Source organism: Scyliorhinus canicula, chromosome 23, assembly GCF_902713615.1.
Source record: "Scyliorhinus canicula chromosome 23, sScyCan1.1, whole genome shotgun sequence".
NCBI classification, from domain to species: domain Eukaryota; kingdom Metazoa; phylum Chordata; class Chondrichthyes; order Carcharhiniformes; family Scyliorhinidae; genus Scyliorhinus; species Scyliorhinus canicula.
Window position 1 is genome coordinate 17,512,324 of NC_052168.1, and position 13,181 is coordinate 17,525,504.

At 46.0% G+C, this 13,181-nt stretch overlaps 1 protein-coding gene across 2 annotated transcripts in view; it reads right to left on the reverse strand.

The window, feature by feature from the left end:
* dmc1 (DNA meiotic recombinase 1) overlaps positions 1-13,181 on the reverse strand; it is a 100,830-nt gene that overhangs the window by 18,862 nt on the left and 68,787 nt on the right. For both annotated transcript variants that reach the window (XM_038783852.1, XM_038783851.1), the window contains one exon: positions 11,986-12,077. In XM_038783852.1, the coding sequence (XP_038639780.1) occupies positions 11,986-12,077 (92 nt within the window). The remainder of the gene's footprint in view (positions 1-11,985; positions 12,078-13,181) is intronic.

The following is a 13,181-nucleotide window of genomic DNA, read 5'->3' on the forward strand; positions in this document are numbered from 1 at the left end:
CCACTTACCTGGCCTCCATGTCACAACCCCTACCCAGGTACGTCTTCCAGCCACTGCAATGCTGTGCCTGGATGAGCTGAGAGCTGCCGGTCAATCTGCTTGGCCAGCAGCGCTCCAAGGTAAGACTTCCATCGAAGTGAGGTAGATGAGTGAGTCTCCGCCATTCTAAAAATTCTGGCTATTGAGTTAAATAGCATACATGCATTTAAGTGGGTAGCTGAATAACCACATGCGAAAGAGAGAAATAGAAGAAAATGCTGATGGGTTAAAGAGGAATGGACATATGTACAGTGGAGCGTAACTATCAAAATGAACCAGATGGCCCAAATGCCTTGTTTCTGTGGTTATATGCAATTTTGCAGGAACTGAATACCTTTGGAAGTAAGAAGCAGTGGTTTAGATATGGAATTTGGTCAATGACGTTGTAATAACCTGCACAGGACTCATCCAGCTGGGGATGATTGTTCCCCGTGCTCAATTGGACTGAGTTAACCCAGCAATAGCATAAAAGGCAGGCAGCTGTAGAGCCGGCTAAAAAGGAATGAGGATCTGGTGAAAGGTAACCGGGCCCTGTGAATGTACGATGATGTTGTTGAAATAAAGGACTTTTAAGAAGCTCATTGGACTCCCCTGGCTTTATCGCAGACGTAAAGGCCATAGGAAGGGTCCAGAGGAGCTTTACTGGGATGTTATCAGGGATGAGGAACATCCGTTATGGCATCAGGTTGGAAGAGTTGGAAATGTTCTCCTTGGAACAAGAAAGATTTAAGAAGAGGTAACTAATAGAAGTTTTCAAGATGGTATGAGATTTTTAACAGAGCAGATAGTGGGCCAATAACTAGAGATCATCGATGCAAAATCTTTGGCAAAGATCTAGAGGGGAGATGAGGTGAGATTCAGAGAATTGTCAGGATCTGGAACATGCTACCTGAAAAGGAGGTGGAAACTATTTCATAAATAATTTAGAAAGTGAATTGATAGATGCTGGAGGGCGAGGACTTGACAGGGTTACAGATATTCTGGGGGGAAGCATGATTGCTCTTTCAGCAAGCTGGAACAGTTATAACAGGCTGAATGACCTCCTTCTGCATTGCTATTTTCTATGATTTTATGAAGTGGAGAACCTGCAGTGTCCAAAATTGAGTTGTCTATAGGAAGCAGGAGTAATGATCAATAAAAGCATAATGGATTGAAAAGTCTGGACTGGAAGCCATTGTTGCACTGTGCCTGTTCCTTTTTATTGTAGTTTTGTGAACTTCAGTTTTTGTAACTATGGAGCTTTTTTAATGTTGGAAATACTTTTTGACAAGGTCTAAATAGCAATAAAGGTTTGTCATTACTGCTGGAGATGATAACAAATGAGTTACAAACGGAAAGAGCAGCGTTCTGCAAATTGCCTACTCCACTCCTTCCACCAAACATCAGTTTCTAGCTTGGTATTATTTACATGTATAATTTAACCAGACAGTTCACAGATTTAACTTTGAACCTTCAGCGTAGATCTGACTATATTGCACCTCGGCTTTTGCACATCTGTGGGCAGCACGATAGCACAGTGGTTAGCATAGTTGCTTCACAGCTCCAGGATCCCAGGTTCGATTCCTGGCTTGGGTGACTGTCTGTGCGGAGTCTGCACGTTCTCTCCGTGTCTGCTGGGTTTCCTCCGGGTGCTCCAGTTTTCTCCCACAGTCCAAAGGTGTGCAGGTTAGGTGGATTGGCCATGTTAAATTGCTCTTAGTGTCCGAAAGTTTAGGTGGGGTTGCTGGGGTACGGGGATAGGGTGGAGTCGTGGGCTTAGGTAGGGTGCTCTTTCCAAGGGCCGGTGCAAATTCGATGGGCCAAATAGCCTCCTTCTGCACTGTAAATCTATCTTTGATCTATCACACTAGCAAAGATTTAATTCATGCCACATCCTCCTTCCTGGCCTCCTCCTCTACAGACTCTAGAAAATCTAATACGTGGCCACCTTCATTATGGTTTGCACGAAGTTCCATTTGCTCCCTGCTGGCTGGCCTTCAGATTAGTTCCCTGTACACAAAATTGTTGAATTGAAATTCTTGTCCCCAAGTTTCTCCAAGGCCTCTCCCCAACCACCTGCAGGTATGCATTCCCCCCCCCCCATTCCCAGACTCAGGTCTTCTATGTCTCCCAATATGTCTCTCTCTCTACTCCGCCAGCAGGTCTCCGGCTGTCTCAGTCCTACCCTCTGGAACAACACCATATAAACCCTCACTACCTGTCTACTTCTCTCCATAATTTAAAAAAATGCCAATAAACCAATTTCATTCCTCACGAAGGCTCATGTTTGTTGTTCTTTCTTCCTCTGTGAAGTACGCTGACACTAATTATATATTAAAAGAATGATGCAAGTTGTTGTTAATGTTTGAAATACACAGCAGGTTGATCAACTTCTAAAAGATTAAAAGACAGGTTAACATTTGGGTGTGACTACATTAAAATTCAGCTTTAAAATGTGTTTTTATCTTGCTGTCATATCCTTAACCTCCTAATTTTAATTTTTGAAAGGCATTATTATAATTCATAGAATTTACAGTGCAGAAGGAGGCCATTCGGCCCATCAAGTCTGCACCGGCTCTTGGAATGAGCACCCTACCCAAGCCCATACCTCCACCCTATCCCCATAACCCAGTAACCCCACCTAACACTAAGGGCAATTTGGACCCTGAGGGCAATTTAACCTGGCCAATTCACCTAACCTGCACATCTTTGGACTGTGGGAGGAAACCGGAGCACCCGGAGGAAACCCACGCACACACGGGGAGAACGTGCAGACTCCACACAGACAGTGACCCAAGCCGGGATTCGAACCTGGGACCCTGGAGCTGTGAAGCATTTGTGCTAACCACTATACTACCGTGCTGTTCCAAAATGTCAGAAAACATCCCAAACAAAGTTTGGAAAATCCAAATTTTCCTGGCTATGGTAGAATGGTCCAGACCTTACTTGAAAATAAATCTCATGCTCTCAGTGCTCATATCTCCTTCAGAAATTTTCAAATCGACCACTGCAACAAACGACACAATTGTGTACAACAGTTTTTCCCCTGCCATAAAAATGATGGAAATTGGATGTACCTGCAGTGTAAGCTGTAACAAGCCCAAGTTGCATCACATTTTCAATCCATCTCTTTTGCTTGAGTCACAGGCCTTGAGGAATACGAGAAAATCTGCTGAGCCCAATAGGAGGCCTTAAAGGAAGAGATAGTTTGGGAAAAGACTAAACACATTCCTAAGACTGGGAATGGAAAAGCATTCAAAGCTGGAGCTCCCTGAACAACTAGTGATACAGGGCTTCACATTCACAATACAAGAGAAAACCAAGCAGAATACAGAAATTGCAGAGGAGAGCTGAAGAAAAAGGTAAGAGAGGCAATGAAAGTGTCTGAGAAAAAGATTAATGGGTAACATTAAATACTAAAGTATTTTATAAACATGTAAAGAATAAATAAATAGTTAAGGGTGGGGCGGATTACCTACCAAAAATGATTGTGGAGGCAGAGGGTGTAGTTGAGGTATTAAATTAGTACTGTGCACCTATCTTCACTAAATGAGAGGATGCTGCCAATGTCAAAGTAAAGCAGAAGGATTTAGAATTTAGGATGGAAATAGATAAAGAGGAGCTACTTAAATTCCTGGGAGTGCTCAAAGTAGAAAAATCATCCAGTTTGTAAGGGATGCATCCTATGCTCCTGAGGGAAGTTAGGGTGGAGAAAATGGAGACTACGATCACAATCTTACTATCCTCTTTAGATATGGGATTGTGCAAGATGACTGGATGGTCCAGATCTTCGGCATGACAGAGAGGCTTTCTGCTGTGGCAGAAATGGTGGATGAGCCCAGAAAGCCAAAGTCTCACTTGCAAACAATATTTTGCAGGAGTGGGACTGAAGTCGAGCTGGAATTCGCATGTGCGTGGTTTACAGAGCAACTGAAGTGGGATTTTGGTCGGCCAGGAGTGTAAAATCTGCCGTGTGCAGATTATACCAGGTTAGAGGAGGTTTGAACTTGGTAGATTCATTTGGATAACCAGGGTACTCCTTTGGAGAGGTAAGGAACACCTTTGGTTATGGTCCCGGGACGCGATTCGCGCCGGTCGCAGGGATTCTCCGGCCCGGCCCCGGGCTGAGAGAATTCCGCCCCCGGGTTCAATTCCAGCCTTGAGTGACAGTGTGGAGTTTTCACTTTCTCCCCGTGTCTGTGTGGGTTTTCTCCGGGTGCTCCGGTTTCCAACTACAGTCCAAAGATGTGCAGGTTAGGTGGATTGGCTGTGATAAAATTGACCCGTAGGTTAGGTGGGGTTACGGGGATAGGGTGGGTGATGGGCCTAGATAGAGTGCACTGTCAGAGGAACGGTGCAAACTCGATGGACCAAATGGCCTCCTTCTAACTTTAGGGATTCTATGGATTCTATGTGGTTATGCCATCAAGGCTATATTTATTGCCCATCGCAGCTTGTTGTGAAAAGATGATGTTGGCTGACTTGTTCAAGTACTGATCAAGGCTGTTTTAATACCAGATGGACACTACCGAAGAAAAATCAGATCAGGGCTAATCCTCGAAAAAAAGTTAATAGTTGGCCTTGGATTTCCAGATTCTTTACTGAGCTCAGCAGGGAACAGAACGTGTTACTACAACTGGATGATGAGAATCTTTAAGAAGTTAAAGCAATGCAATTATCTTAACATGTTCAACATATGAGCATGTAACTAATGCCTGTACAAATACCGCATCTGCAGGTGAATAGTCTTCACTAAAAGGATTCCCTTTAAAGATTTCCAAACACCATTAATTACTCTATAACAAATCCTCAGCTGATGTAAACAAAGAGATGAAAACAAATCAATGAGAAGAAAGCCTCGGATCGAGCAGCCTATGAAACGTGTGCAGAGCTTTTTGCACTTTGTTCCCACTCTGTACATCAACCATATGAAATACGTAAATCTCAGACAATGAGGAGTATCCGGATTTGTATGAGCATTTGAAAATGAAATGACATGAAAATCGTTTATTGTCACGAGTACGCTTCAATGATGTTACTGTGAAAAGCCCCTAGTCGCCACATTCCGGCGCCTGTCCGGGGAGGCTGGTACGGGAATCGAACCGTGCTGCTGGCCTGCTTGGTCTGCTTTAAAAGCCAGCGATTTAGCCCAGTGAGCTATGTAGGGTGATTTTGCTTTAGAATGTGCCTTGTCAACAATGAAATCTAGCAAACTTTATAAAGGTCTTAGCTTGACATGCACACCCTCCTACACCAACATCACAGAGAATGTGTTATCACAGTAAAGGTAACTGGTTGGGAGATAGGAGACGAGGAGAATGGGCATATTCCTTAATTGTCAGGATGTGACAACTTCAACAGGAATCTGTAATGGGATAGAAACAGTAAATGCTGGAAATCTTCAGCTGGCCCATCAGCATCTGTGGAAGAGACACAGAATTAATGGGCAGGATTTTACTGCGGGCTTCAGGAACCTGACTTCGGGACAAAATGGGGGTCCCAAACCCACACTTACCTGCAACAGGATTGGCTCAGCAATTTTATTAGATTATCTAATGGGCAAGCTCTGGGTTTTCCATCATGTTAAGATGCTGGATGGGGTCCTTGGATGCTGACTGCTATCAGAGGAGAGGCTTTGGTAGTCCTGTTGGGGGGCTTGGGGGCGGGGGGAGTTGCTGAGGCAGCTAGGAAACCTTGAGGGCACAGAGGTAAGTAAAAAAACAAAATCAGAGGGACCATGCAGGCAGGGCCCTCTGGATGACCCAATGTGGCAAAGAGGATTTCAAAGAATGATCTAATCAAGATTTGTAAGATGATAAAGGGATTTAATAGGATAGATGCAAAGAAGCCATTTCCTCTGGTGAAGGATCCCGAATATCGATGCATAATTGTATAATTTGAGTTAAGCCTTCAGGAGTGACTTCTCCATGCAAACAGTAGTGGAAATCTGGAACATTCTCCATATAATGGCTGTTAAGTCAACTGAAATTTTCAAGATTATGACAATAACATTTGTTGTGAATGGGCATCAAAGAATAGGTGAGAGTTGCAGTACAGGCAGCTATAATATAACTGAATAGTGGAAGAGACTTTAGATGCTGAAATACCCAGTTTTAGTCCTATCGACCTACGGCTGGAGAAACAACAATTATTGCAATGTAAAAAGGTGAAAAGACAAGCAGCATGTTCCACGAGAATCACAAAACGAGAAGAAACAGTTAAGCATTCCCTGTAAATCGAAATGACAGAAGTTAGCATGCTTTCATAGAATCCATACAGTGCTGAAGGAGGCCATTTGGCCCATCGAGTCTGCACCGACCCTCTGAAAGAGCACTCCACCCAAGCCCACTTCCCCGTCCTACACCTAACACACATCTTTTGAACACTGAGGGGCAATTTAGAATGGCTAATCCAACTAACCTGCACATCTTTGGACTGTCGGAGGAAGCCGAAGCACCCGGAGGAAACCCATGCAGACACGGGGAAAGTGTGCAAAATGCACACAGTCACCCAAGGCCAGAATTGACCTGGGTCCCTGGCGCTTTGAGGCATCAGCACTAACCACTGTGCCGCCGCATTTTTAAACTTTGCATATCACCTCTCTAGCAAAGGAATCCTTTCCCCATTCCTCCCTCTTCAGGTACCATCTTCCCTATTCATCTAGAATCACTTTCACTGAACAAGATGGCATGGAAAGCTCTCAGAATTCCGAAAATGTGTTTGTTAATCACAAGTAACATTAACTACAACTGTACCTCATCGATCTCTATAATGCCTTTATCATTCCTCAATCTCTCAATTGTCTGACATTACTCATTCCATCTTCCCAACCATGCCTCAACAGGCAGTGGGATGGGAAAGTCATTCACAGGCTGTCCTGCGGCAGACTTAATTGGGGTGGAGGTGGTAAGGACCCTACCCCCCCCCCCCCCCCCCCCCCCCCCCACCCTCCTGCCCAATCAAATACCTCTACCACAAAACTTGCCCTGAGAAAGAGTGCACAATTCCACCCTATATTCCACTTCTGCCATACTAGACTCCACCTTTGTTCCACACCCATCCTGTTGCTCTGTCTTGGTTGTCTAATTTGATGATGCTATTAAGTGCTGGGGTTGAAATTGGGAAACTGCACATCCTTGCCCGTGAACTTCCACTCAATGTATAAAAAATTATATTGAGGGTCTGGAATGTCATTATGTGTGCTGCTGGCATTGGTCAAGCAGAAGGTCTCCACTCACACTCCTCCCATACCTGTACAGGTGCTTCTGGTTTACAAAGAGTGCATTACGACAAGCCATGGAGTTTACCACTCCAAAGTCTCCACTGACTCAAACAAGAACTAGATGAGTCAAAATTTCATTCACATTCAGAAAACAAAACCTGAGCCAACCTGTCTCAACAACAACCTGCATTTATGAAGCACTTTTAATGTAAAAATATCTTTAATGTAAATGATATTTAACCTGCGCCACATATGGCGATATTAAGGCTGACTTGATCAAATTGGATAGGTTTACAGAACATCCAAGGGAAAAGAAACGTTGACAGGGAGAGGTTAGGGGCTGCAGAGCTGGAGATTACAGAGTTGGGGAGGAGCGAGGCCATGGTGGAATCTGAAAACAAGGATGAGAAATTGTGAAATGAATCTCCCACTATCAAATAGGGGGAGAACCTCATTCACTGCTTCTAGCACCCATGTGGCTTTCTTCACTGATATCATTGAAAAATGCCATATGGGCGCTGAATGCCCTGGTGAATCAATGTAAGTCTGCATAGGTTTTGTCAAGAGGTGCAAAATAGTGGTTTATTCCTTGATCTGAAGATTTCTTCTAAATATTAACTCCGTTACCAAATTCCACATTTGAAGCATTGATCTCTTTGTCCTAATCCACCTACTCCATCTTACTGGTATTTGTTGCTTCACCAGAAACCCCCTCAAGGCCAGATTCCCCTGAAATTGATATATCTGGTCTTGTGCTAGCAGATCCTGGAGCGCTTATGTGATGGGCTTGACCTTGCTCTTCCCTGGTGCCATCTTCAGAGGCACTTTACAAAGCAAGGACAATACCTATTAGCATAGGATAGGAGTCAATCACTGTGCACGGGGTAGCAAATCCTATAGATCTCTTTACTGTAGACAAAGGTACATGTCAGAAAACAGAAAATGCTGTAAATACTCAGTAGGTTAGGCAGCACCTGCAGAGAGAGAAAAACAGAGAGTGGGGTTTTCCGGTTGTTCGGTCCCGCTGCTGCTGGGGTCGGGGCGGTGCTACAGCAAAGAACAGTAATGTAGTAGCAATTGGGAAAATCAGACATGACTGCCAACATGAGTCCTACATGGTTCCAGGGTATTGCGCATCATGATAAGGGTACACAGCAACGATGTACAGAGGATGACGGTTGAGGTCTTTCAGTCAGAGTTTAAGAAGGCAGGGAGGAAGTTAAAATGAAAGATCTCAAAGTTGGTCATCTCTGAATTACACCCAGTGTCACACAATAGCCAAAATAGAATTGCAGGATTTGGCAAGTTCATGGCTCGAGACATGATGCAGGAATAAAAGCTTTAGATTCATGGACATTGAGACGGCCTCTGAGGTAGGAGGGAGCTGTTCAAAATAGACAGGTTACACCTTACAAAGTTGGGAGCAATACCTTCACAGACAAGTTAACCACTGCTGTGGGGGAGGGTACAAACTAATTCAGCAGAAGGTTGGTCACCAATGTGTAATATTAACAAGTAGAAACAAGTGAACAGAATAGTGAGAAAGATTGTGATTAATAAAGTTTGTGAGCTGCTGGTGGAAGCAGCCATGTGAGAATTTGGTGTAGTGACAATAACAGACCCGGCTCAAATGTAAGAACAATTGGACAATTGGATTCTTAATATTCCTGGGAGGAAGGGAATGGTAGGGAAGGAAGAAAAGGAAAGGAAGAGAGGTAGAAATTTTGATTAAAGGTTGCACGGCACCACGGTGGCGCAGTGTTTAGCACTGCTGTCTCACGGCGCCAAGGTCCTAGGTTCGATTCCGGCTCTGGGTCACTGTCCGTGTGGAGTTTGCACATTCTCCCCGTGTCTGCGTGAGTCTTACACCACAACCCAAAGATGTACAAGGTAGGTGGATTTGCCACGCTAAATTGCCCCTTAATTGGAAAAAAAATTAATTGGGCACTCTCAATTTTAAGAAAAAAAAGGTTACAGTTCCTCACATCCTATACCTTATGAGGATTCTATTCTCCCAGTTCCTCCATCCGCTTTGCATCTGTTCCAATGATGCAACCTACTAAAAAGGAGACCAACATGGGACATCAAATAAAGCTTTCTTGTATCTTAAAACAATATTATTGCTGGGTTTTGCTTCTTCAGTGCACGGGGGCCTGAGATTGAGCCAAATCCTGTACTTTGGTTGATATCCTGTTGCCCCCCCTGGGGCGGTGGGACGCTTTCTTGTTTGAATGAGCAGTTCTCTTGGTGAGTGCTTGGCATGCTCCAGGGAAATATGGAACCAGATTTGGGTCTTGATCCTTTGTTATCCTGTGGATTATTTCTGGTAGTTCTAGTTCTTCCTCCTCTTTTTTTCTTTCTCGGGAGACCTGAAGGCTTGCTCATAATCCAAACATACTGTTGTTGTTGATCCTCTCTGTACAAATATATGGAATGATGTTGGTTCTGTACTGGGCCTCAAATTGGGGTCAAGTTTGTTGTGTTTATTTTGTAAGGGTAGGTACAAAGACTCCGTGACTGGTTCCTGCCTGGGTGCAGACGGGCTAGTGTCCGAGGAGACGAGGCTGTGGTGTGTCAATGGTCCATTTGGTGCTGCTAGAGTTGAGGGAGATGTATATTGGTGCAACCAATAGGGGCTGGTTTAGCACACTGGGTTAAATCGCTGGCTTTTAAAGCAGACCAAGGCAGGCCAGCAGCACGGTTCAATTCCCGTACCAGCCTCCCCGAACAGGCACCGGAATGTGGCGACTAGGGGCTTTTCACAGTAACTTCATTGAAGCCTACTCGTGACAATAAGCAATTTTCATTTCATCTTTAGGGGCAGCAGGGTAGCATGGTGGTTAGCATAAATGCTTCACAGCTCCAGGGTCCCAGGTTCGATTCCCGGCTGGGTCACTGTCTGTGCGAAGTCTGCACGTCCTCCCCGTGTGTGCGTGGGTTTCCTCCGGGTGCTCCGGTTTCCTCCCACAGTCCAAAGATGTGCGGGTTAGGTGGATTGGCCATGCTAAATTGCCCATAGTGTCCTTAAAAGTAAGGTTAAGGGGGGGGTTGTTGGGTTACGGGTATAAGGTGGATACGTGGGTTTGAGTAGGGTGATCATTGCTCGGCACAACATTGAGGGCCGAAGGGCCTGTTCTGTGCTGTACTGTTCTATGTTAACCCCGAAAAGGGCGCAGAAAATTTAACCTGAACTCTCACGGTAATAACGAGCAGATGTGGTATGGGAACGTACGTACCATTTTGACATGTTTTCATGGCCTCTTCCGGTTTCTCCCTTGATCTCTGACAGGTACCTAGCCATGTCTAATGATTGTATCGAGCCAGTTGGGCAGCACGGTAACATTGTGGATAGCACAATTGCTTCACAGCTACAGGGTCCCAGGTTCGATTGCAGCTTGGGTCACTGTCTGTGCGGAGTCTGCACATCCTCCCCGTGTGTGCGTGGGTTTCCTCCGGGTGCTCCGGTTTCTTCCCAGTCCAAAGATGTGCAGGTTAGGTGGATTCGCCATGATAAATTGTCCTTAGTGTCCAGAATTGCCCTTAGTGCTGGGTGGGGTTACTGGGTTATGGGGATAGGGTGGAGGTGTTGACTTTGGGTAGGGTGCTCTTTCCAAGAGCCGGTGCAGACTCGATGGGCCGAATGGCCTCCTTCTGCACTGTAAATTCTATGATAATCTGTGATAATGTACATCTCCTTTCCTCCCTCTGTATTTATGTATGTTGAGCACTTTTTACTTTGCTTATTGCGATGTATCATTTTTGTAATTTTGTTGCATTGTTTGTTAAAATGTTAAACCTTAATAAAATACTTTAAAAAGTGGCGGCACGGTGGCACAGTGGTTAGCACTGCTGCCTCACGGTGCCGAAGACCCGGGCCGGGATTCTCCCCTACCCGGCTGGGCGGGGGGGGGTCCCGACGTGTTGGAGTGGCGTGAACCACTCCGGCGTCGGGCCGCCCCAAAGGTGCAGAAGTCTCCGCACCTTTAGGGGCCAAGCCCTCACATTGAGGGACTAGGCCCGCGCCGGAGTGGCCCGAAAAGACTTTGCCGGCCGGCGTACGTCCGCGCATGCACTGCAGCGTCAGCGGCTGCTGACGTCATCCCAGACCATGGCAAAGGCGGAATATAAAGAGTGCCCCCACGGCACAGGCCCGCCCGCCGATCGGTGGGCCCCGATCGCGGGCCAGGCCACCGTGGGGGCACACCCTGGGGTCAGATCGCCCCGCGCCCCCTTCAGGACTCCGGCGCCCGCCCGCGCCGCCAATCCCGCCGGTCAAGTAGGTGGTTTAATCCACGCCAGCGGGAGAGGCTTGTCAGCGGCGGGACTTCGGCCCATCGCGGGCCGGAGAATCGCCACAGGGGGCACGCCGACCGGCGCAGCGCGATTCCCACCCCCGCCGAATCTCGGGTGGCAGAGAATTCGGGTCATGGCGGGGGTGGGATTGACGCCGGCCCCGGGCGATTCTCCGACCCGGGGGGTGGGGGTCGGAGAATCCCGCCCCGGATGCGATCCCGGTCCCAGGTCACTGTCCGTGTGGAGTTTGCACATTCCTCCCGCGTCTGCGTGGGTCTCACCCCCACAACCCAAGGGTAAGTGGATTTGCCACGCTAAATGGCCCCTTAATTGGAAAAAAAGAATTGGGCACTTTAAAGTTTTAAAAAAAAACTTTAAAAAAAACAATATTGCACAGCTCAAAAACATTCCACATATCTCATTGCAGCAGAAATTGATAAATGTGTTCTTACTGGTATAAGCACGTGCGTACAGCACATTATCTAGTACTGCGTCTGGATCCACTTGAAAGCGATCAGCAATCCCTCGCAGTCTTTCTGGCCGGCTAAAGGAGGTTAAGGATTTTGAGATATCAAACTGGACATCAAGATAGTATCACACAGAAAACACATCCACTTAATAGATTTCACAGGATTTAATCATTTAAATAACAGCAATACCAGACACACACAGATTGATACTATAAAAACTGACACACAAGACAACATGGAGTTATTATATTCGCACTATTTTTAAAATTTCACAGACACACACTGACAATAACAGGGACTTATTGCATATTATACAATTAGAATAGCCGAGATGATCTATGTGGGTGAAATCCTGGGCAGAATATGTTATGCAGCTGTCCGATACCTTGGATACCTTGTAGTCAACCTCATTTAAATATTAAAGGCAAGTTTCAGGTGTCAGGGATATTGCTGATTCAGAGTTTGCCTGTTGTGGGCAAGAACTAGTATGCCACTGCAGGATTAAAGATCCTTCAGCAGTTTAAAGCAACTGGCAGTCAACACAAATGAACTGGGAGAAGAGTGTCATTACAAATTATCTGTGACATCTGTGACATTAGGGGCAGCAGGGTAGCATGGTGGTTAGCATAAATGCTTCACAGCTCCAGGGTCCCAGGTTCGATTCCCGGCTGGGTCACTGTCTGTGTGGAGTCTGCACGTCCTCCCCCTGTGTGCGTGGGTTTCCTCCGGGTGCTCCGGTTTCCTCCCACAGTCCAAAGATGTGCGGGTTAGGTGGATTGGCCATGCTAAATTGCCCGTAGTGTCCTAATAAAAGTAAGGTTAAGGGGGGGTTGTTGGGTTACAGGTATAGGGTGGATACGTGGGTTTGAGTAGGGTGATCATGGCTCGGCACAACATTGAGGGCCGAAGGGCCTGTTCTGTGCTGTTCTATGTTCTATCTGCAAGAGAACAGAATGCTCAACTTTTAAAAAAATAAATGTAGAATACCTAATTATTTTTTTTCCAATTAGGGGGCAATATAGCATGGCCAATCCACCTACCATGCACATCTTTGGGTTGTGGGGGTGAGACCCAGGCAAACACGGGGAAAATATGCAAACTCCACACGGACAGTGTCCTGATGTGTTGGGTATGCTGCGTTTACCATAGCAGTAAGAGAGACAGGTTTCCAACACTTG